Genomic DNA, 24,148 nt, shown 5'->3' on the forward strand with positions numbered 1-24,148 from the left:
ATTTTCTTAGTCCAAACGGGGGCATAATTTACTCAAAATACATGTCAGAGTTGTGGGACTTGACCATTGCAAAATACCAAGTATAAAAGGCCTAGTCCATGAACTTTCAGATAAGAAGATTAAAAAAAAAATCCAATACAAGGCTTGTAAAAACTTGGGATCCCCGGGGTGGAGCGTTTTTCCCCCTAGGGTAATAATCTGAACAATCAAGGTTGGGAATCATAAGGAAATGCTACATAACAAATATCAAATGCCTATGTCTTGTGGTTTCAGACAAGAAGACTTTTATTATGTTTGTCCTATACAAGTCTATGTTAAACTTTGAACCCCCGTGGCGGGGCTTATTTTCACTCCAGCTAGGGCTTAATTTGAACAATCTTAGTAGAGGACCATTAGATGATGTCACAAACCAAATATCAAAACCTTAGGCCCTATGGTTTTGGACAAGAAAATTTTCAAAGTTTATCCCTGTATAAGTCTATATAAACCATTAATTTGACCCATGGGCGGGCAATATTTAACCCCACGGGGATAATTTGAACAATCTCAGTAGAGGACCACTAGATGATGTTACAAGTAAAAATATCAAAGCCCTTAGCACTGTGGTTTTCGACAAGATTTTCCTATATAAGTCTATGTAAACCATATGACCCTAACAGCAGGGTCAAATTTGATACTAGGGGGATAATTTTAACTAACTTGATACAGGACCATAAGATGATACTACATACCAAATATCGAAGCCCTAGCAACTGTGGTTTTGGAGAAGATTTTTAAAGTTCTTTCTTTCTGTTGCCATGGCAACCAGAGGTCTGCATGGGTTTCAATTTTTTGGGCGCCAGCCGAGGATCATTTCTGTGAATTTAGTGTAAATCTGCCCAATGGTTTTGAAGAAGATCTATATATAGCCATATAGGGAAAATAAGCCACGCCCTACTGGTGGCCATGTTTTTTCCCGAAACAGAATGGCTTAGGCGGTTTTGGTAGAGGATCACCTAGAGATCATTTCTTCAATACATTTTTGAAATCCGGCTAGCAGTTTCTGAGAAGATTTTCAAAGTTTTTCCTGTCTTCGGTTGCCATGGCAACCAGATTTCTGCATTGAATTAAATTCTTTGGGCGATTTGTTTGTTTGTTTGTTTTGGGTTTAACGCAGTTTTTCAACAGTATTTCAGTCATATAACGGCGGGCCGTTAACCTAACTAGTGTTCCTGGATTCTGTACCAGTACAAACCTGTTCTCCGCAAGTAACTGACAACTTCCCCACATGAATCAGAGATGGAGGTCTAATGATTTCAAACACAATGTCGTTTATCAAATAGTCACGGAGAACATACGCCACGCCCGAGGATCGAACTCACAACCCCGCGATCAATAGACCGATGCTCTACCTACTGAGCTAAGCAGGCGGGCTTGGGCGATTTGAAAGGGGGTCACCCAAGGATCATTCCAGTGAAGAAACGACTATTACATGCAAAAACCACAAGCATTTCTCAACTGCATGTATTCTCATATGTGTTACTTGATGATAACTTAAATTCAATGCATAATCCCAAACACCATGTTTAAAGCTTTTCTCTTCAGTATCTATTCTCCTATATTTCTTCAGAATATATTTCACATTTCAAGCTTTTCTTCGCAGTACTAGTTTGTTTTTCCTTATTTAACTTCAAACTAGTGCTTTGCAAGCATAGTCACAAACACCACATACAACATTTCTCTATCCAGTGTGTATTCTCTTATGTATCTTCAGATTACCGCTCTAATTAAAAAATTAACAAACACCGTATCTAATGTTTCCTCTCTAGTATGTATTCTCCTATGTCTCTTAAGACTACCGCCGTCATTACAAGCATAGTCACGAACATCAAGTTTAAAGTTTCTCTCCAGTATGTATTCTCTCCTGTCTCTTAAGACTACTGCATTACAAGCAAAGTCACAAACATCAAGTTTAAAGCTTCTCTCCAGTAGGTATTCTCTCATGTCTCTTAAGACTACCGCCGTCATTACAAGCATAGTCACAAACATCAAGTTTAAAGCTTCTCTCCAGTATGTATTCTCTCATGTCTCTTAAGACTACCGCCGTCATTACAAGCATAGTCACGAACATCAAGTTTAAAGCTTCTCTCCAGTATGTATTCTCTCCTGTCTCTTAAGACTACTGCATTACAAGCAAAGTCACAAACATCAAGTTTAAAGCTTCTCTCCAGTATGTATTCTCTCCTGTCTCTTAAGACTACCGCATTACAAGCAAAGTCACGAACATCAAGTTTAAAGCTTCTCTCCAGTATGTATTCTCTCCTGTCTCTTAAGACTACCGCATTACAAGCAAAGTCACGAACATCAAGTTTAAAGCTTCTCTCCAGTATGTATTCTCTCCTGTCTCTTAAGACTACCGCATTACAAGCAAAGTCACGAACATCAAGTTTAAAGCTTCTCTCCAGTATGTATTCTCTCCTGTCTCTTAAGACTACCGCATTACAAGCAAAGTCACGAACATCAAGTTTAAAGCTTCTCTCCAGTATGTATTCTCTCCTGTCTCTTAAGACTACCGCATTACAAGCAAAGTCACAAACATCAAGTTTAAAGCTTCTCTCCAGTATGTATTCTCTCCTGTCTCTTAAGACTACTGCATTACAAGCATAGTCACGAACATCAAGTTTAAAGCTTCTCTCCAGTATGTATTCTTTCCTGTCTCTTAAGACCACTGCATTACAAGCAAAGTCACAAACATCAAGTTTAAAGCTTCTCTCCAGTATGTATTCTCTCATGTCTCTTAAGACTACCGCCGTCATTACAAGCATAGTCACAAACATCAAGTTTAAAGCTTCTCTCCAGTATGTATTCTGTCCTGTCTCTTAAGACTACCGCCGTCATTACAAGCATAGTCACAAACATCAAGTTTAAAGCTTCTCTCCAGTATGTATTCTCTCATGTCTCTTAAGACTACCGCCGTCATTACAAGCATAGTCACAAACATCAAGTTTAAAGCTTCTCTCCAGTATGTATTCTCTCATGTCTCTTAAGACTACCGCCGTCATTACAAGCATAGTCACGAACATCAAGTTTAAAGCTTCTCTCCAGTATGTATTCTGTCCTGTCTCTTCAGACTACTGCATTACAAGCACAGTCACGAACATCAAGTTTAAAGCTTCTCTCCAGTATGTATTCTCTCATGTCTCTTCAGACTACTGCATTACAAGCAAAGTCACAAACATCACATTTAAAGCATTTCTCTCAAGCAGTCAGGGGTGTAACTATTTCAAGTTATCGCAGTTTATAACCATTTGAGTTATTGCTTAAACTTTCAAACTCCTCCTGTGCCAATTCCTCATTTTGAATGTGACTAATGCAATTATTTCCTGAATCCTTGACCTTTTATCTTTCAAGCTATGCAGTAAATTTTTTTACACAAGGCTGATAAAGCTTTACGCAAAAGTTTTAAAGCTATAAAACTCTTAATACCCAATTAGGCTTATCAGGTCATGCTCAGACTAAAAGAGAATTTGATTAACCACAGTTTTCTACTAATTTCACTTTAAAGGTCACCTTGTGAGAACAGCAAACAGACTTTTTTGAATAACTTACCCGAGTTAACTATACTTTATAACTAATACAGGTTATAAAATGCTCGAGAAAGTAAGTGAAATAGGTTACATAACTTAAAACAGTTAAACCCCTGACTGTCAAGTATGTATTCTCCTATGTATTTTCAGATAACTTCCATTATTACAAGCAAAGTCATAAAAATCACATTTGAAGCATTTCTCTCCAGTATGTATTCTCCAATGTCTCTTCAGACTACTGCCGGCATTACAAGCATAGTCACAAACATCAGATTAAATGAATTTTTCTCCAGAATGTATTCTCCTATGTCTCTTCAGACTACTGCCGTCATAATAAGCAAAGTCACAAACATCACATATAAAGCATTTCTCTCCAGTATGTATTCTCTTATGTATTTTCAGATAACTTCCGTTATTACAAGCATAGTCACAAAAATCACATTTAAAGCATTTCTTTCCAGAATGTATTCTCCTATGTCTTCTCAGACTACTGCCAGCACTACAAGCGAAGTCACAAACATCACATTTAAAGCATTTCTCTCCAGTATGTATTCTCTTATGTGTTTTCAGACTACCGCTCTCATTACAAGCATAGTCACAAAAATCACATTTAAAGCGTTTCTCTCCAGTATGTATTCTCCTATGTCTCTTCAGACTACCGCTCTTATTACAAGCATAGTCACAAAAATCACATTTAAAGCATTTCTCTCCAGTATGTATTCTCCTATGTCTCTTCAGGTTACTGCTTTCACTACAAGCATAGTCACAAATACCACACTTATAACATTTCTCTCCAGTATGTATTCTCCTATGTCTCTTCAGATAACTTCCATTATTACAAGCATAGTCACAAACATCACATTTAAAACATTTCTCTCCAGAATGTATTCTCCTATGTCTCTTCAGACTACTGCCAAGATTACAAGCAAAGTCACATACATCACATTTAAAGCATTTCTCTCCATTCTCTCCGGTATGTATTCTCTTATGTTTGCTCAGACTACTACCGTCATTACAAGCAAAGTCACAAACATCACATTTAAAGTATTTCTCTCTATTATGTATTCTCCTATGTATTTTCAGACTACCTCCGTTATAACAAGTATAGTCACATACATCACATTTAAAGCATTTCTCTCCAGTATGTATTCTCCTATGTTTACTCAGTCTATTGCTCTCATTACAAGCATAGTCACAAACATCACATTTAAAGCATTTCTCTCCAGTATGTATTCTCCTATGTATTTTCAGACTATCGCTTCTATTAGAAGCATAGTCACAAAAATCACATTGAAAGCTTTTCATTCCAGTATGTACTTTTCCTGTACTCATTCTAATGTGTTTCTTCACATGACAGCAGTGACAAGATTCTTAAGAATTCTTCATTTATTGCTCAATGTCAGTTTGGACAAATCCTTGATACATCCACATTCAAATAACTTTTAAAAGATTTCTCTTCTCATGTATCTCCTACATGTTTAATTTCGAGTTTTTTTAAAAGATTTATATTGGTAATGCGTTCACAAGGAATATCGATAATCTGCAAATTCTCTTCTGTATTCAGTAGTAATGTCCTAGCTATCTGTATTTGTACATATCTGTTCTTGTTCCTTTTATAGGCTCTACTAAGTTGGCATCAAAATAATGAGTTGTTTTGCCATTTTCAAAACCTATAAAAGACCAAATATTACAGTTAAACGTACATGTATAACACATCTAGAGTGGCATTATAACCCAAGATCACTCATCTTAACACACTGCTAGATTGAATAATTTTGTAACAAGTTACAATAATATAAATTATTTTAAAATATTGCCAATGATTTCAGAGGAAAAGATTTTCCGAATAGCCATATAGTTAAGACAAAACCAGTCCCTTGGTGGGCATGTTTCAACAAAACAGAACGATTTCAAGAAATTTAGTAAACGGTCACCAAATACATAAATACGTGTTAAATCATTTTCAAATTAAGGCAGCATTTTCTAAGGGGAAATTTTTTAAATACAGTTATTTAGAGAAAACTTGCCCCGTCTTTAAGCGGACATAAATCAACATGGCTTAAAAGAATTAAGTGTCATCCAGTGAAAATGGTTGTTATCTTAATATAATATCAACTGTTTGAGAGATTTTCAAACAAGAGCCGTCCATAAGACAGCCAATGCTCGACTACGGGTATTTGAAATATTGTCTCAGAAGCATGAAAATATTACCCAAAATGTTAAAATATATATTAAGAGTTTCAATCCAGTATCAGCATTAGTTTTAGAGATGGTAACTTGCATGCAAAACTTTACCAAGAAGTTTTAAGTCCAAAAGGGGACATGATTTGACCAAAATGAATATCAGAGTTATGGGACTTGATGAAATAAACTAGTTTTACAACCCGGAAGGCACATGTGAAGTTCCAATTCAATATCTGCATTTGTTATGCAGATAGTAACTTTCAGTTAAAACTTAAAACACAGAATTTTCTCAAGTTTGAAAGGGGGCATAATTTGCTCCAAATACATGTCAGAGTTATGGGACATGACCCAGTGAGGTTGGTAACTGACTTAGAAAAAGAAAAAATAAATTTCAAAGTTATGTGCCTTAAAATGAAAGCCATAATATGTACTTACATGCAAAACTTTAACCCCATGTGTGACGCTGATGCCGACGACAGGGTGAGTATAACAGGTATACTATTCTTGAATAGTCAATCTAAAAAGTCAATATATTACTGTACATTGTTATACAATACAATGTTAGGAAAACCTGGCGGTCATGTTCATTAACAAAAGACAATGATTTGAAGGAATTCAGTAAAAGGACACTAAAAACACCAAATTGACTGTCAAATTATTTGAAAATCAGACAAGTTCTTTCAGACAAAATGATTTTTAAAATTGTTCATGTAGCACTAGTCCAGTTCACACCACCCCTCCAACACGGCCACTGGAGGCATTGTTTTGTCTTTTTAAAAAATTCCGTTAAGCCATATAGTGTAACCGAAACAGTGGCAGCCATGTTTTGGAACGTAACAGAACGGATGACAGAATTTGGTAGAGGGTCACCTAGGCAAAATTCCTGTGAAGTTTGATTGCAAAAAGCATAGTGGTTAAGGAGACTATTTTAAAGAAATTGGACCACGGACGGTATTACACACATTAACGTACAGTCTTATAGCAGATGGCAAACAAGAGCTGTCACAGGAGACAGCACACACAACTATTTCGATGCTGGATACTGAAACTGAGCATATTTGATGAAGCTTGAGGTGTCACTGGAGTGTTTAATGACTCCAATGTGGATGAAGATATCAGATAATAGCTTAAGTCTGTGCCAAAAGTATTAATAAAGATAGGTAAGGATCAAGTGTATCAAAACATTAAATAAGTATAATTCTAAGCAAAAACGGTGCATAATTCATGAAATATTGGTGCAAGAGTAATGTCCCTTGTGCCATGTTGAACCAAATCCATTTTGTAATAACTGTGATTGGTTAAAATGCATCAAAATTAACCTTAAATTCTGAGCAAAAGGGGGCATAATACATTTACGAGTTATGGACCTTGTGTAGTATGATGTGGGTGATAAGGTGGACAACTATTTTGAGTTTGAATCAAATCCATTCAGTAACAACTGAGATAGAGTGAAAGTGCATCAATTTAACCTGTAATAATAAGTAAAAAGGGGGATAATTCAGGAAATACTTGTGCAAGAGTTATGGCCCTTGTGTCATATGATGTGAGTGATGATGTTTAACTACTATTTTCAGTTTAAATCAAATCCATTCAGTAATAACTGAGATAGAGTGGAAGTGCATAACAAGAGGGTCATGATGACCCTGGATCGCTCACCGGAGAAATATGAGCTACATGTTTCATATCTCAAACTGATGACTTTTAGAATTTTTTGGGAAGATTTTCCGATGTACAATCAAGTAACCCCTGGGGTGGGGCCAATTTTACCCCGGGGGTCATGATTTCAACAAAGTTTGTAGAAGTCTACTAGGCAATGTTACATATCAATTATCTAAGATCTAGGCCTTCTGGTTTATTTTTAGCAAATTTATGAAGTTTTCCCTATATACAATCAAGTAACCCCTGGGGCTGGGTCATTTGAAAGTGTGGGGTCAAGATTTGAACAAATTTTGTAGAGGTTCACTAGGCAATGCTACATGTCAAATATCTAAGCTCTAGGCCTTCTGGTTTATTTTTAGAAAATTTTGAATATTTTTCTATGTACAATCAGTAACCCCATGGGGCGGGGTCAATTTGACCCCGGGGGTCATGATTTGAACAAATTTTGTAGAAGTCTACTAGGCAATGCTACTGGTCAAATATCTAAGATCTAGGCCTTCTGGTTTATTTTTAGCAAATTTATAAAGATTTTCCTATGTAAAATCAAGTGACCCCTGGGGTGGGGTCAATTTTGACCCTGGGGGTCATGATTTGAACAAATTTTGTAGAGGTCCACTAGGCAATGCTACATGTCAAATATCTAATCTCTAGGCTTTCTGGTTTATTGTTAGAAAAATTTTGAAGATTTTCCTATGTAAAATCAAATGACCCCTGGGGCGGGGTCAATTTTGACCCCGGGGGTCATGTTTTGAACAAAATTTGTAGAGCTCTAGGCCTTCTGGTTTATTTTTAGAAAATTTTGAAGTTTTTTCTTTGTACAATCAAGTAACCCCATGGGGCGGGGTCAATTTGACCCCGGGGTCATGATATGAACACATTTTGTAGAGGTCCACTAGGCAATGCTACATGTCAAATATCTAAGCTCTAGGCCTTCTGGTTTATTTTTAGAATATTTTTGACGATTTTCCAATGTAAAATCAAGTGACCCCTGGGGCAGGGCCAATTTTATCCCCGGGGTCAAGATCTGAATAAAGTTTGTAGAAGTCTGCTAGGCAATATTACATATTAAATATCTAAGCTCTAGGCCTTCTGGTTTATTTTTAGCAAATTTATGAAGATTTCCCTATGTACAATCAAGTAACCCAATGGGGCTGAGTCAATTTGACCCTGGGGGTCAAGATTTGAATAAATTTTGTAGAGGTCCATTAGGCAATGCTACATGTCAAATATCTAAGCTCTATGCCTTCTGGTTTATTTTTAGAAATTTTTTGTAGATTTTTCTATGTACAATCAAGTAACCTCATGGGGCGGGGTCAATTTGACCCCGGGGGTCAAGATTTGAAAACATTTTGTAGAGGTCCACTAGGCAATGCTACAAGTCAAATATCTAAGCTCTAGGCCTTCTGGTTTATTTTTAGAATTTTTTTGTAGATTTTTCTATGTACAATCAAGTAACCCCATGGGGCGGGGTCAATTTGACCCCGGGGGTCTACTAGGCAATGCTACATGTCAAATATCTAAGATCTAGGCCTTCTGGTTTATTTTTAGAAAATTTTTGAAGATTTACCTTTGTAAAATCAAGTGTCCCATGGGGCGGGGTCGATTTTGACCCCGGGGGGTCATGATTTGAACAAATTTTGTAGAAGTCCACTAGACAATGCTACATGTCAAATATCTAAGCTCTAGGCCTTCTGGTTTATTTTTAGAAAATTTTTGAAGATTTACCTTTGTAAAATCAAGTGTCCCCTGGGGCGGGGTCGATTTTGACCCCGGGGGGATCATGATTTGAACAAATTTTGTAGAGGTCCACTAGGCAATGCTACAGGTCAAATATCTAAGCTCTAGGCCTTCTGGTTTATTTTTTTTAAAAAAATTTTGAAGATTTTCCTATAGAAATCTATGTAAAATGAAGTGACCCCTGGGGCGGGGTCATGATTTGAACAATTTTAGTAGAGGTCCACTAGGCAATGCTACATGTCAAATATCTAAGCTCTTGGGCTTCTGGTTTTTGAGTAGAAGATTTTCTAAGATTTTCCTATGCAAAATCAAGTGACCCCTGGGGCGGGGTCAATTCTGACCCTGGGTCATGATTTGAACAAATTTGGCAGAGGTCCACTAGGCAATGCTTCACACCAAATATCTAAGCTCTATGGCTTCTGGTTTTTGATAAGAAGATTTTTAAAGTTTTTTCCTTTCGGTTGCCATGGCAACCAGAGTTCTGCATGGAATTCAATTTTTTGAACAATTTTTGTAGAGCTTCACCCAAGGAACATTCCTATGAAGTTTGGATGAAATTGGCCTAGCGGTTTATGAGGAGATGTCGTTTAAAGTAAAAGTTTACGGACGACGGACGGTGACTGATCCTAATAGCTCACCCTGAGCCTTTGGCTCTGGTGAGCTAAAACACATACATATTATGCATAAGCTATTTAAGCAGAAAAACAAAAATGTAACTGATATGTTAACACTCATGCGAGATGGCTAAGAGAAATAAAACAAAACGCAACATAAAAAGCAGAGCAAACCAAGCGGAAACAAAAAGATGAAAAAATAAGCACAAGCAGGACAACAAAGGGCAAGCACACTGGCTAGCTACACATAGCACACATATACTTGGGGCCTGTCCAGGTGCGGACCAGCCTGACAAAGTCCTTATACTTATCCACAGTACGCATGTCATTTTTCAGGCTGTTCCACACCCTGATGGCATCATTTTTTGCCATACCTAGTTGTCCACACGTGCGGAAGTTCTAGTATGTTTGTTGATCTGAAATCATAATTAAGATTTTTTAACATTAACAAGAGATTGAATATAATCCGGGGATAGGTCATTTGTACATTTAAAAGTTTCAACTGCTATTGCATGTAACCTGTCAAGATGTAGTGTTGACATATTTACTTTTGTTAATAGGGTATCATAAAAGGATTCATAATCATTAAAACAATTCTAAGTGCCCTAGATTGTAACTTTTCTAATTTTTCTGTATTGGTTCTAGACTAAGTGCAAAAATGCCAAATAAGTGGATAGTATTTAAGAGGCATCAAATATATTTTAGGTCATGTATAAATTATGTTGTAAACATACTTTTTTCACTTAAAATAGCGATTTTCATGCCTGTCATACCATTTTGTGTTATCAATTCGTTATTTTGGGTGACGATATATAATGGTGGCGACTACAGGCCCATTTTGTTTTGTTAAGAGTATGTTATTATTTCATATTAATGATTTTGCATTTTTTTCTTTGATTTTCATTGTTTCTTTTCTATTTTTTCTTTTCTCTTTTTTATTTATGTTTTTTTTCTTTTCTTCTTTTTTTATTGATTTATTCCTTCATTTTTGGGGTCTCTCTTTTTTTAACATTTGACTACAGATTTTTAACAGCTGTTATTCTGTTTATACACCCAGTAGCGAGTGCTGCCATTAATGTATCGTTAACCCTAAATGGCGAATCATCAACACGATACGACAGGCAAGGAAAAACTGCTATTTAAAGTGGAAAAATGTAAGTTTACAACATCATTTATGCATTCCTAACATATATTTGATGCCTCTTAAATATTTCCGTAATCCTAGCCTATCCTCATAGGGTTGTCTAGGAATACGGAACTTCCGTAATCCTAGAATCGGGGGCTAGGATTACGGTACCATAATCCTAGCCACTGCCTTTTCAAAAACCAGACTTGATCAAAAAACTTAACTATAAGATGTGATGCCAATGCTTTGGTAAGTATGACTTAGCTTTAATTATTCTTCGAATTCATAGTATGCTGAAAATGAAATAGAAAATAAATGAATATTAAGTTACAAACAAGTGAATGAAGTATTGCCATGCAATACAAAGTCCCCTACTGGAAGGCACCTAATTTCTCTACTGCCGTATAACATAACGAACTGATATCTGTCAATGATGTATAAACAATATTGTACTATACATACATATGTTATAACAAAACACTTGGATTAAAATTTGCATAATGGAATTTTTTGGCCGATTATAAAAAAGTTATCATATCAGTTATTTATAGTAACAACAAAGGGAAATTAATCGTAACACAAAACAAAAAAAATCTATGTAATATAAGTCCACAAGAAACTCTTTATCAGGTAGAGATAGGTCAAAATACACCTAAAAATTGGATGTAACATGCATGTTGTACCACAGAAAAGTTGTCTCGATTTCTCCCTACAGCCAGTAATGAAAATGTTATAATATAATCTATTTATAGTAACAACAAAGGGAGGTAATTCTAAAAACAATGCTGCCTCATGGTGCTGAACATTTGTGCCAAGTTACATCAAAATGCCTCCATGCATGAAGAAGAAATATCTTGACAAATTCATACTTGAATTTGACATTTGATCTCCAAGTGTGACCTTGACCTTTTAGCTAGGGTTCTGGATGTTGCGCATGACACGTCGTCTCATCATGGGGTATATTTTTGCCAAGTAATTGTCGTAGTCTGGGTTCTTACGCCCTGGGTTGGAGAGTACATGTGGGTCATCTGCCTGTAAAGGCACGCAAAGCGGTACTAAGAATCTGTCGTAAGACAAGAAAAGAAAAATGGCTACTACCAAGTTTTTCTATTTACTGAAGTGCATAATTCCATATTTCCAAGCGAATGCAATACAAATATGATATGAAATGAAAGACAAATGAATAATACAATGAACAAAATCAACAATTACCTGTAAAGGCACGCAAAGCGGCACTAAGAATTTGTCGTAAGACAAGAGAAGAAAAATGGCTTCAACTACCATGTATTTCTATTTACTGAAGTGCGCATGCGTGACGTAGGAGTGCGGGAAAGTCAAATATGTTTGAGGCCCGTCACCATGGTTAATTAATATGAAAATGAAAATGACAGATGAATGAATGTATTGGAAATGTATAGGAATATTGGAAATATGGGATGATAAGACATTTAACATTGACAACACAAAAGGACAATACATAAATCATACAATACAGATACAAAAATAAAGTGGGTATCTGACCCTGCGACATACTCCCCCTCTTAGGGAAATGTCGTCCCGACATTTTAAATTCTCATTTCAATCTATACCTTTAAGAGCAGTAATAATACTCAAAAAGAAAAAAAATGAAGCAGACGTCAGCCCACAAGCTGTGATAATTGTACACTCGGTGCAAAATTTCATAGAACATAATATATTTCAATATGCTGTTAAGCACATTTCACAATAGGCGAGCTCAACCTATTTAATGTGAATACAGTGTTAATAACAGATTACTGTAAAATTAAGGCTATCCAGGCAATGCATCTTTGCATTACACAGATAAATAAATACAAATATTCAAGGATGCACAAAATGACCAAAAATACATGTACATGGTCAACTCTAATGTATACAAAAATCAGTCGACGCATTATATATTTACATGAAATCACAATTCCAAAATCTGATCCATAAAACATTAAAACATTCCTGGTCACTGTAAAAATACTCTGAAAAAGAAGTGAACTATTCCATTTTAAAACTAACTTAAATGCCAATCATCTGATGTCATCCATTTTGGCTTAACCCTAGTTCTGACTGCCCTTGGCTGAAATGGCTGTGCTGCAGGATTCAAAGACCTAAGAGCAGGTATGATGTATTTATTAGTAATTGTTGAAACAGGGTCCTTCTGAGTATTATTAGAATCTGAAAAAGAAACATGGTTAGAACAATTTGATGGATCCAGTACAGCGTTATCTGTTGGTTGATATGGTTCCTGATTGTCCAGCACTTGCTGTTCAGAGCCTGGAATATCATAATTACCTGAAACATTTGTTACAGAGGAAGTAGTAGTTTGTTTGGAAGCAGGGACTTGTAAGGGGATACCCATAAATGGGAGGAGGAGGTTGCGACGGAGTAGTCTAGGATGACTTTGGCCATGTTCCCGTTTCACACTATATATCGAGAGATTTGGATTGGGCTGATCAACGACTACATGGACGTCTCTCTCCCACCTATCGGCAAGCTTATTCTTACCCCTAATGCCGACATTATGAACAAGAACCCTATCTCCAACTTCCAACTTTGCTTCTCTGACACGGAGATCATACCTCTTCTTGTGTCGACGTCCTTGTTTCCTGGCTTCCCTGGAGGCCAACTTGTAGGCGAAATGGAGCCTACTCTTCAAACCGGAGACGTAACTGGACTTGTCTTTGGTGTCACCTTTGTCTGGCTCAATTCCCAAAACCGCATCTATGGCTAGCCTGGGATGACGACCAAACATCGGAAAATGAGGGGTAAAACCAGTGGAGTCATGTCTGGTTGAGTTGAAGGCGTGGACCATGGTTGGGAGATGTGCCTTCCAGTTAGACTTCTTCTCCTCCTCAAGCGTGCCAAGCATGTTGAGCAGAGTCTCGTTGAACCTCTCCATTCCCTTGAGGGTGGTATGGTGTGGTCCTCGTCTTCTCCACACCTGCCAGTTTGCAGAGTTCTCGGATAACATCACTCTCAAAATTCCTCCCTTGGTCGCTGTGAAGTCTACTAGGAAAACGATAATGGGAAATGAAAGAGTTGAAAAGAAGTTTGGCAGTAGTATGGGCTGTCTGGTTTTTAGATGGTAAAGCCTGAGAAAAACGAGTGAAATGGTCGGTAATGATTAGAATATTCTCAAAACCACCAGAAGACATCTCAAGAGAAAGGAAGTCCATACAGACAAGTTCCATTGGGTAATGGGGCTTGACAGAAACAAGTTTGGCAGCATTTCTATCTAAAGCTTTCCTGCGAATACACCTTGAGCAATTACGGATACGGTGCTCAACAAACTGGTCCATTTGGGGCCAATAAAAACGAGACTTCAGCAAGCTGATGGTTCGATCCCGGCCCTGATGTCCAGCTTCATCATGAAGGCCATGGAAAACTTTATCGTAGAAACACTCTGGCAAAATCAACTGATGGACGTCAAAACCACTCATAGAGCCTTTCCTTTAAACAACACCGTCTTTAAAAAAACAGAGAATTCCATTCCCGCAAGTACCTTCTAACAGTCATTGGTTCACTTGCTCTCTAGCGTTCAGTTAACCTGTGACCGGCCCTGAAAATCTCAATTACTCTAGAAATGGCAGGATCCTTAGCCTGTTCCTCCTTCCAATCAACTGCTTGTAAACTGGTGCCAACTGAATTGTCATCTGGAGGGTTATCTCTAAGTACCTGTTGTGCAAAAGAAACACATTCCATTGCAGGTAATGCCTCAGAGACAGAAGAATGAGCCTGCAAAAGAGCTTTGATGGCATCTGAAAACAAAATAGTGTCATTGGTGTCTGGTTTGGGAAGCCTGGAAAGAGCATCAGCATCCAAATTCTGTTTTCCAGAGCGATAGTGGATCTGGATGTCATATGCAGACAAGGCAGCTAACCACCTGTGACTCATGGCATCTAACTTTGCCGTTGAAAAGACGTAAGTTAAAGGGTGCAACATTTTCGTATTTGTCGTGTTGAGCAACCTGTGAAGTTTCCACTTTTCTCTATTTTGTTGTCTATATGGACTTTTACAGAATTGCCATAGAGATAATCATGAAACTTATCACAGATGGACCATTTAAGGGCTAAAAACTCTAACTTGTGAGCAGGGTAATTGCGCTTGTTCCCTCGTAACCCTCTGCTGGCGTAAGCAACCACACGCTCCTTGCCATTACGCTCCTGGTAGAGAACTGCACCTAAACCACTGCAACTGGCATCTACGTTCAAAATAAAAGGTTTAGAATAGTCAGCATATGCCAAGACGGGAGGTGATGTCAGTTTGTCAATCAACAATCTGAAAGCATCCTGTTGCTTCTGACCCCATGTCCAAGGTGCAGCAGGTTTGGACGATTTAGCCTTCTTGTTGGTAGGGTGACCAACTAGGAGGTCATTTAATGGTTTGGCTATCTGGGAAAATCCAGGGACAAAACGACGGTAATACCCAGCAAAACTCAGAAAGCTTCTAAGTTCCTTGATACTTGTAGAGACTGGCCACTCCTTAAGAACTTTGAGCTTGTCTGGATCTGTCTCGACTCCATTTCTGCTTACAACATGGCCAAGATATTTCACTGGAGTTTGGAAGAACTCACACTTAGAACCTTTCAGCTTCAAACCAGCCTTTTCCAAGCGTTGGAATACAGCTTCAAGACGGCGGAAGTGAGAGTCAATAGTGTCAGAAAAGATGATAATATCATCGAGATAGATAAGACAGTCTTTAAGGTGAGCTCGCCCACGCAGCGCTCCATTAGATGTTGGAAAGTGGCTGGTGCATTTGTAAGTCCAAATCCCATGTGGTTACATTCGAAAAACCTAAAGGCCCAACCTGGAAAGCAGTTTTCTTCTTGTCCTCTTCCTTCATGGCAACCTGCCAATAACCAACGCGTAGGTCAAGTTTGGAAAAGAAGTGAGAACAAACCAAAGAATCAATAGTTTCCTCAATCCGGGGTAAGGCGTAGGCATCTTTAATGGTTCGATTGTTCAATTTTCAGTAGTCGATACAGAACCGTAGAAAGCCGTCCTTCTTCCGGACTAAGACTATATTGGAAGAAACGGGACTCTGTGATGGTCTGATGGCATCTGCTTCCAACATGTCCTTCAAGTGTTCTCTAACTTCCTCGAACATGCCTGGCGGTATCCTGCGATATGGTTCTTTAAAAGGAGTGGGATCAGAGAGTTTAATCTCATGCTCGACCAAGTTGGTACAACCTAGATCAGTAGGACCTGAAGAAAAAATGTGTTTCCAATTACTGATAAAAGTTCTAGCCTGATCACGTTGACCTTTTGAAAGAGTATCAAAAGGAATAGAAATACCAAGATCATCAAGAGATTTTTCTTGGTTGTGACTCTTGGAAGTATGACCTTCCAAAGGATCAATGGTTCGAACCACCGCGACATCCTGGAGATTACAAAGTGTAGACCTCAGAAAAATAGACAACAGCTGTGCCGTAATGTTACAAATACGCATCGGTATCCTAGAAAAAGAAGTACCGGGAGTGACTTTAACAAGTCTCAGACAGATGTTCAAAGTACAGGAATCATTCGCTTCTGTTACACCTGCAGTCATGTTTCCTTCTGACCATGCATTTCTGGTAATGGTTGTAGTCTCGAAGGGTTTCACGACAATAACTTTCTCATTCATGGATGTAACTGGTACAATATGATCTCCGGCCAGAGAAGCAAAGGCATTTTGCAATGCAGCAGGAAAACCTGAAACACCTGAAGACCTTACATGAGTGACAACATTTGTACCCACTATCATGGGGACAGAAGAATACCTTGTATCTGGGACAATCAACACTGGGACTGAAAATGGAGAGAGATCAACATCAGGGATGGAAATGTCTAATACACTATACCCAACATAATGTACCTTGGAACCATTAGCCCCTGTAATATCAAGGCTAAAATCAGACAAAGCATGTAACTGTGGTTTAGGTACAAGAGAAGAGAAACTAGATTGGGAAAGCGTAGTAACCATTGACCCTGTATCAATTAATGCTCCCACTCTCTTACCATTTACAATAATAACTGTCTCATTTGAATGTCCAACAAAGGACACAGAACTAGGGCTAATACTACCATGGCTGTCTATCTGCCCTTCGATAGAGGCCCTTTCAAGTTTAAAGTACCATCCTTCTTGTCATCAGAAAATTTTGTATTACTGCAACTCTTTTGGTGCATTCTGGTGCATTTCAGAGTGAAAAACACAGTGTTATTTTCAATGTTTAATAAGCATCATTTACATGCTCAACAAGAACAAATAGAGATAATGTACGTGTCATAAAAAATTCCTCCGGAGTTTATTTGCTGAATGACAATGTAAACCTAACCATTTTAAGTTTCTGAAAATGTTCACTATTTATTTTACTTACAACGACACAGTTTTAGCACTGCACATTAAAAGTTTCAGTCTTCTGTTCCTGTGGAATTTATTTGCTGAATGACAACGTAAACTTATCAATTTTGTGTACTTGGTGTTATCCCCCTTCTCCAAACTATTTAGAACATCCACTCATAATGTCTTAGCTACATCAACTAAAGGTTTGTGCTTGGTGGTGTGGGGAATTTCCTCCATCAAGGAAAGTAAAGCAGTGTCATAGATGCTGTAATTGCCTCACGGTTCACGTTTTCTTCCCTCACAAAACTAGCCTCGGTCCCCCCACCTGTTTTTGCTTCTGCAATGTCAAATACCACTGCTTTCTTGTGCGAGTCTGAGTCCTTATGATTTACTAAAGATGATCGCCTTATTGAAGTACACTTCTTTGGCCTTCTCTGGTGCTTTACACATACTGAACACAACATACCTTGGCCTGAAATAAAGAATTTAAAACAATTTTGTTTTTTGCATAGCCAAAGGGATCCCGACCGTCACTGCTATGAAAAGAGATCTAAATGGGTTTTTTAATGAATTTCAAGAACTTATATCTAAAAAAAAAAGACACAAACACATAAAACATAGCCCTGTGTGTAAAGCCATGACAACTTAATTTCTAGTTAGTCATCAACTCTTCCTCCCTATTTTCTAAGTATGCATGTCCAATATTTTTTCCCCAAAGGAATCAGATTTGAAATATAAAATGTGGTCTTCTTATTTGTTTAACAACGGATAGTTTGCACTTTTTTTTAATACGTTCACAGATCGCTTGAAACATATGATATGATACATTCAATAGACCGTTCAGTGTTTTTGGGATTACTTTAAAATTATTTAAATTACCGTTCTCTGAGAACTGTCATCCAGGGAAACGCTTGTTTCCATTTTGGATCAATGCCTGATTTCCTTTGGTCATCCAGCGTGGCTGGGTGGGATTCTGAATTTGTGACCGTTTTCTCTGGTGTACCTGGTCCAGGAAGAATGTCATTCACAGATTCGTCTCGCTTTTCACATCTCACTGTCTCCTCTCCTCTATTACCGAGTCACTATAACTGTTCTTCTTGAAATAGTTCATATTTAACAATGTCCCACTCTCTGATTTACGTTTATTTCCAGGCATTATCAGTTATTACGTAATACATCCACAATATTTCAAACTTTTCTCTACAAGTTCTATTTTGAAAGTGACGACAGAAAACATTAATTCTGGCATTCATGATGGTCTTTTCGATATTCCACCCGAGAAAACACAATTCATACATGAGAAAAACATTAATATTACGCCGAGAATTGATCAAAATCATTTTAACGTGTTGCACAATTTTTGACTTAGTACCTTCCATTGTCTTTTCTTGATTGCGAAAAACATTCGGACAATAATTGTTGAAAGTCATCTGTCATTTCTGATAACATAAAAAATCTTAAAACACTTTCATGTATACACATCACAAGATACCGTCTGTCAAAGGATTTAAAGGCGGAGCTATGATGAAATTTACGTCACACGTTTCTACATAGGAAGCTGTCATTGGTTTATCGTATATCTTAACTGACATCGCTTTACCTGAACTATCGGGTGAGCACGTGGTAAACTTTCCAATACACTATCGGATTAATCGAGGTGTTATTGGAATGCGTTTAAGACATGTCGCTTTAGCAATTAAGGGATGACGGGGGAAAAAAGGGATGTCGAATATACAACTCAAAGCCTGAAGGCATGTCGCACGCGACAGGCGATAATAGCCTGGCTAGAACCCTGACAATTAATGTCTGCACTGGTACACCGTACACTGTAGAGCTAAAATGGTTACTCTAAAACACCATACAAAATTTCTAAAAATATATTTAAAATATTTTTTTTCAAAATTGAAAACTTGTTACATAAAATTCGTGTTTATCAACAGGTACACCTATGTCTTTACTGGTACACCATACACTGTAGAGCTGAAATGGTTACTCTAAGATACCATACAAAATTTCTAAAAATATATTTCAATTTTTTTTTTCAAAATTGAAAACACGTTACATAAAATTCAGGTTTATCAACAGGTACACCAATATCTTTACTGGTACACCATACTATAACGGACACTGTAACACATGAACCTAAATTTCAAAAGTTTCCGTGGTTATTCACAGCTTCCGTAGTATCAATCACTTGAGAGTACTAAGAAATCATATACACAACTGAAATGGTCAAAACACTACACTATACATTTATTGTTTCACAATGGCAACTATTGTACACCATATAATATGAAGGACACAAACAAGTGCTATTCCTTTTTCAAAACATGAACACAAGGTATTCAAACCTGAAAATCAGAATTTGCATAGATGTCCACAATGTACACCATACATTTCTTAAAAAAAATTTTGGAAATACTGGATAAGAATCTACAAATATATATACTATCGCAATAGTACAACACCTGTAAATTCAATTCTTTGAATAAGTTTCAGAAAATTTTGATAAAGCAACACAACACTATGAAATTTATTTTATTTCATACAATTTCAAATTTCAAGTTACCTCTCCTTGTTCATTCTTGAACACCTACTGCACACACAGCTTCAATGTAACTTCTTTTCTTCAGAAAAATAACCGTCAATCCAGAGTTATGACCGCACTCTTTCACTTTTCACAAAAAGTGACAATTGTACTAAAATTCCGAAAATTCAGGTTTTGCAACACTCTGTAGCTCAAATATTTCTCAATACTTATGTCAGAATTACTTTTTCAAAGTAAATCTAACATAAAAAATATAACAAGTGGCTACCTTGTTCAAGCAAACAAAACTGTTCCTTCAAAAATACCAAATATATTTTCTTTGAATATGAATTTGGTACTGCCTGTCCCCTTTACCAATGAAATTCTTCACCAAGTGTACAACATACCACAAATTCACCAACTGAAGTTTGTTATTACCGCTAAATTTCAAAGCACAAAACTAGCCTATGATCTAATACTAAACACTACCATTCTGTCTAACTGCTACTTAAAGGTATGATTTTACAGAATCCAAAATATAAAGGAAAAGAGCCAGATTTTTCCTTAATTTTTTTTTTTCAGTCAGACACCATCATGGATGATAAATGGGATACACACACAAATAAATTTCACATATTTCAGGGATTTACAGGAATACCCGTCTGGCTACCAATAAGCCGGCTTTCAACAGGCTATGTAGAGTGGTGGAACCTATGCTCGCGGTATTCCTATGCTCGCAGTATTTCAATAAATACACTCTCTGCAGAAGCACTGATAAAAATATTTCATCATGCTATGTTCAACACCGACCAGTGGTGAAATGCCTTTACAACAAACGTAGCGATAGCCGCGCGTGCCGCTCACGTGACGTATACAGCAGCCGATACATTTTACGCAATCTATATCCGTCGCACAAATCTCACACAAATATGTCAAAATCGCTCAACTAAAGTTAGTTTTTTAGAAATCATGCATTACATTCAGATATAAGATACATTTAAGAGCAAGATGTGATGAATGTGACGCCTGGCTACACTACGAGTGCCTTTCGAACCATGAAAAGATCGATGTTGATCTTAGTATTTTGACAAAGTCCAAATGGTTCTTTCAGAGATGTAGGGAGGAGTAAATTTCCTACACACAAAAGAAGTGTAGAAAACATTAGTGAGTTAATCACTGTCGTTGTTTGAATCTTTAATACTTGAACATTCTGTTTTTAAATAACATTATCATACGTTTTTAAGCTTTGTTCTAATAGCGACTCCATTTCTGTAAGGGAAATATACACATAGAGGTACATACTAAATTTTATCCTCATTTCTTTTGTTTTTCACATAATAAATGAGTAATGTTCTAAATATTATATTCGCATATGCTTGTTTGTTCATTTTTAGCCTGCTGAATTTTGTTTCGCCCTTAGTTTAATCGATATAACATACCGCCAGCACAGGTTCCCTTCAGGGCGAATTTTCACCTTTTCACGTATGCCGTGTCAATAGCTCACAAGACGACTAAGTCCCGTGATGACACACATCAACAATATGTTTCAATAAAAGGAGGATAACTTTATGTTTTTGCATAGCCAAATCGAAATAATAATTTTTTCTTGCTTCTTAAAAAGATTATATATGTACAAAATACCGTGAGCATAGGTTCCACCACTCTATACAAATATGCTCTTTAAAAGATCTTTCTAAATAAAGGCCAGTAGATTTAATAAATGATGAATAGATGAAATGTTAGTAAAGGTTAGATTTGCTCACCAACACCATGCTAAGTGAAATGTAACCCTTGTTCCAGTTGTTACTCTGCTGTGAATTCTGTGAAGTACAGTGGACCGGTCATCTTTGTAGTATGATTCTCAATTTCAAACAGTTCAAGGAAGGGTACACAGTGGAATTATTACTGTGACAAAATTCAACCGAAAAAAACAGTAAATGTTTAAAATACACGGTCAAAAATGTATAAAACACAAAAACACAACTGGTAACTGCTGTAAAAATACATTTCTATCAATAAAACTGATGAATTTTCAAATGTAGATACTTTTAAAGTCCTTAAATACACTGAAAATAGCTGTCACTTCTAAATTTCTGAACTGTCAAAACTGGCTGTCAAATTTCAATGTCTTTTCCTTTTCATTTCCACAAATCCTGGTCAAGACTCACTTTGATGGTATGTATCCTGTTGAAACCGGTTCATTTTATTTATTTGGATCCAAATTTTTACCAAATATTATGTTTGTGCACTAAATTATTAAAATGTTCATGTTCAGAGCTCTAAGAAAAAAAAAGTAGGGAAATCCCATGTTTACAAATGACGTCACCCGGTTATTAATAAAACCCGGCCCTGCCCGGCCCTAACCACGGAAATAGCCGATTCCGATTGTACGGAAACCACCGGAAACTTACGGACGGAAGGCTAATATAATTGCGAATGATATCGTGTCGATATCAACTTACATATTTAGAATTTAGTATAAAAAACACTGAACTTTATGATGCCCGCGAGGAACTTCTTTGATGAATGGGTTAAGAATGCGTGTTCTTTCTGGCAAAAACGTCTTAATATAATTTGTAAACTTGTACACAGGAAGTCGTTATACATGGCGTTGTTTTGATGAGACTTCTAATTAGTTCCCGAAATTTTGTATCGTTATCATTATATACTATTTTATAACCACGTTTTGTCCAAAAAGTTGTTATATTTCGAAGAAAGAAATTCCTCTCGGGCCTCAAAGAGCTTTTGTTTCACCTGTGCATTCCCAAAGCCTAAATAATTTTGTGTCCGATAACATGCCTAAAAGTTAGGTAGTAAATAGGCAGGTTTTTTTTATACTTTTCTGTTCAATGAGACTTTACGGAAATTATTTTTATGTCCAAAAAAAAAAATGAATACGAATAATTTCTAATATCACCGACAAAATTTAAAGAATAGAATGAGCAGTTTTTTAAAACTTTTTATTAAAAGTTTTTTAAAAAATCTCAAAGACCATAAAACATTTAGGATAGGTAGGGATACCGATTACGCACGAAGAATGCAGCGTTGAATATTGAAAAGTTTTACACACGGTACCCCATATTTTTTTTTTAATATTCCTGTATAAATATATACTGTAGAAACAAATACTGAGATAGATTTGTTCACGCAGTATTCTGAGTATCTCTTGAACATAGTCGACTGAATTGACGTACGATGAAAGTCACTCATTGAATATATTGTGGTACATTGCAGTTTGTGGCATAGTCTTTGCACTTTCGATAGTAGATTTCATATTCGGCAGGTTGCTATGATGTTTTAACATCTTTTTTATTTATTTTTTTTTTTTTTTTTCAAGTTTGCAAGTAATCTCCGAATAAACTGACTTACTTAAGTTATATTCAAATTAGTTCAAAACTATATAGAGTAGAATCGAGATACAAATTTTACCTTTTTTTCATTTTTGTACAGATGTCTCGTAATCCGGAGGTCGCGGGGTCGAATCCCGTCAGCGGATTTTGACCGTGACTCCAACAGTTCCTTCTTTCGGTGCGAGTACTGGTTAGTTTCCAGGAAGCAGTCATCGAGTGTATTTCACATTAGTTGGTGAACCAAAACTCGACGCGAAAAAGAAATCTTTTAAATGGGAATAAAATTACCATTTAACTGCACTCAATATATAGAACGATTCACACTGTTTCGTGAAAAAAAGACCAAGTAAAAACTTGTTAAGGTTCGTTTGGATATTTACCAATGCTCTACACTTTCAGATTATGCATTTAGATACTTCAAGATTAAACTTCAATAGTTAGACATATCTTGCAAAACTTTGCAATTTATTTAGGTTGATTTGATATATTATTGTATACAGAATGCCCTTTTAGTACGTTTGCTAGTGCTCGGCATTTTTGATACATAACAACAGAAGAATCGTTTGAGCCCGACAATAAGTTCTACTCAAATCATAATTTCTCAAACCAATGCGAGATACAAGTAATACATGTTGAACTAGGACTGTTGTTTTTTCCTTTCAAATTCTACATAAATTTTCATTCCACATTTAATTGAAATTTTTTTTTTTTTTTTGGTTTGTACTATTTCTTTATGATTCTCGTAAAATGGTTTGTTAAACTGCCCATGTGTGGCCAAATCCATAAAGCATCTCAGAAAAGTTTTAACCTTACATATTTTTTCAACTTTACGGTAAAGAAAGTGTAATGAGCGGGATTTTCCAAAAACAAGTTGCATCCTTCATAAAATAGTAAAAGTTGATCTTCACCCGATATTACATTGTATTGAAAAGGTAAAATTCGTACTTCTTACGCAAATCGCGTCGAGAAATCACATTTTAGCTCAACCCTAAATATATATAGTTGTCACGTTTCTGTTTTTACGGAGATTAATTTATTTTTTGGGTTGTCCA

General features: G+C 36.7%; 1 protein-coding gene across 16 annotated transcripts; it reads right to left on the bottom strand.

The window, feature by feature from the left end:
* Positions 1 to 1,487: 1,487 nt before the first annotated feature.
* On the bottom strand, positions 1,488 to 22,061 carry LOC123535477 (zinc finger protein 600-like). Of its 16 annotated transcripts, none has more exons than XM_053519768.1 (5): positions 18,099 to 21,499; positions 12,099 to 17,691; positions 10,135 to 10,176; positions 6,186 to 6,267; positions 1,488 to 5,236 (listed from the first exon to the last, which is right to left on the bottom strand). In XM_053519768.1, the coding sequence occupies exon 2, from the start codon at positions 16,857 to 16,859 to the stop codon at positions 15,867 to 15,869; it is 993 nt and encodes a 330-aa protein (XP_053375743.1). In that variant the 5' UTR covers positions 16,860 to 17,691; positions 18,099 to 21,499; the 3' UTR covers positions 1,488 to 5,236; positions 6,186 to 6,267; positions 10,135 to 10,176; positions 12,099 to 15,866. The 16 variants fall into 14 exon arrangements, with proteins under 16 accessions (XP_045174104.2, XP_045174103.2, XP_053375732.1 ...); XM_045318169.2 differs by lacking the exons at positions 12,099 to 17,691; positions 18,099 to 21,499 and adding an exon at positions 21,510 to 22,061 and having other exon boundaries at positions 1,488 to 3,191; positions 3,755 to 5,236; XM_045318168.2 differs by lacking the exons at positions 12,099 to 17,691; positions 18,099 to 21,499 and adding an exon at positions 21,510 to 22,061 and having other exon boundaries at positions 1,488 to 3,191; positions 3,589 to 5,236.
* Positions 22,062 to 24,148: the final 2,087 nt, after the last annotated feature.

This window comes from Mercenaria mercenaria, chromosome 12 (genome assembly GCF_021730395.1).
Source record: "Mercenaria mercenaria strain notata chromosome 12, MADL_Memer_1, whole genome shotgun sequence".
Taxonomy (NCBI): domain Eukaryota; kingdom Metazoa; phylum Mollusca; class Bivalvia; order Venerida; family Veneridae; genus Mercenaria; species Mercenaria mercenaria.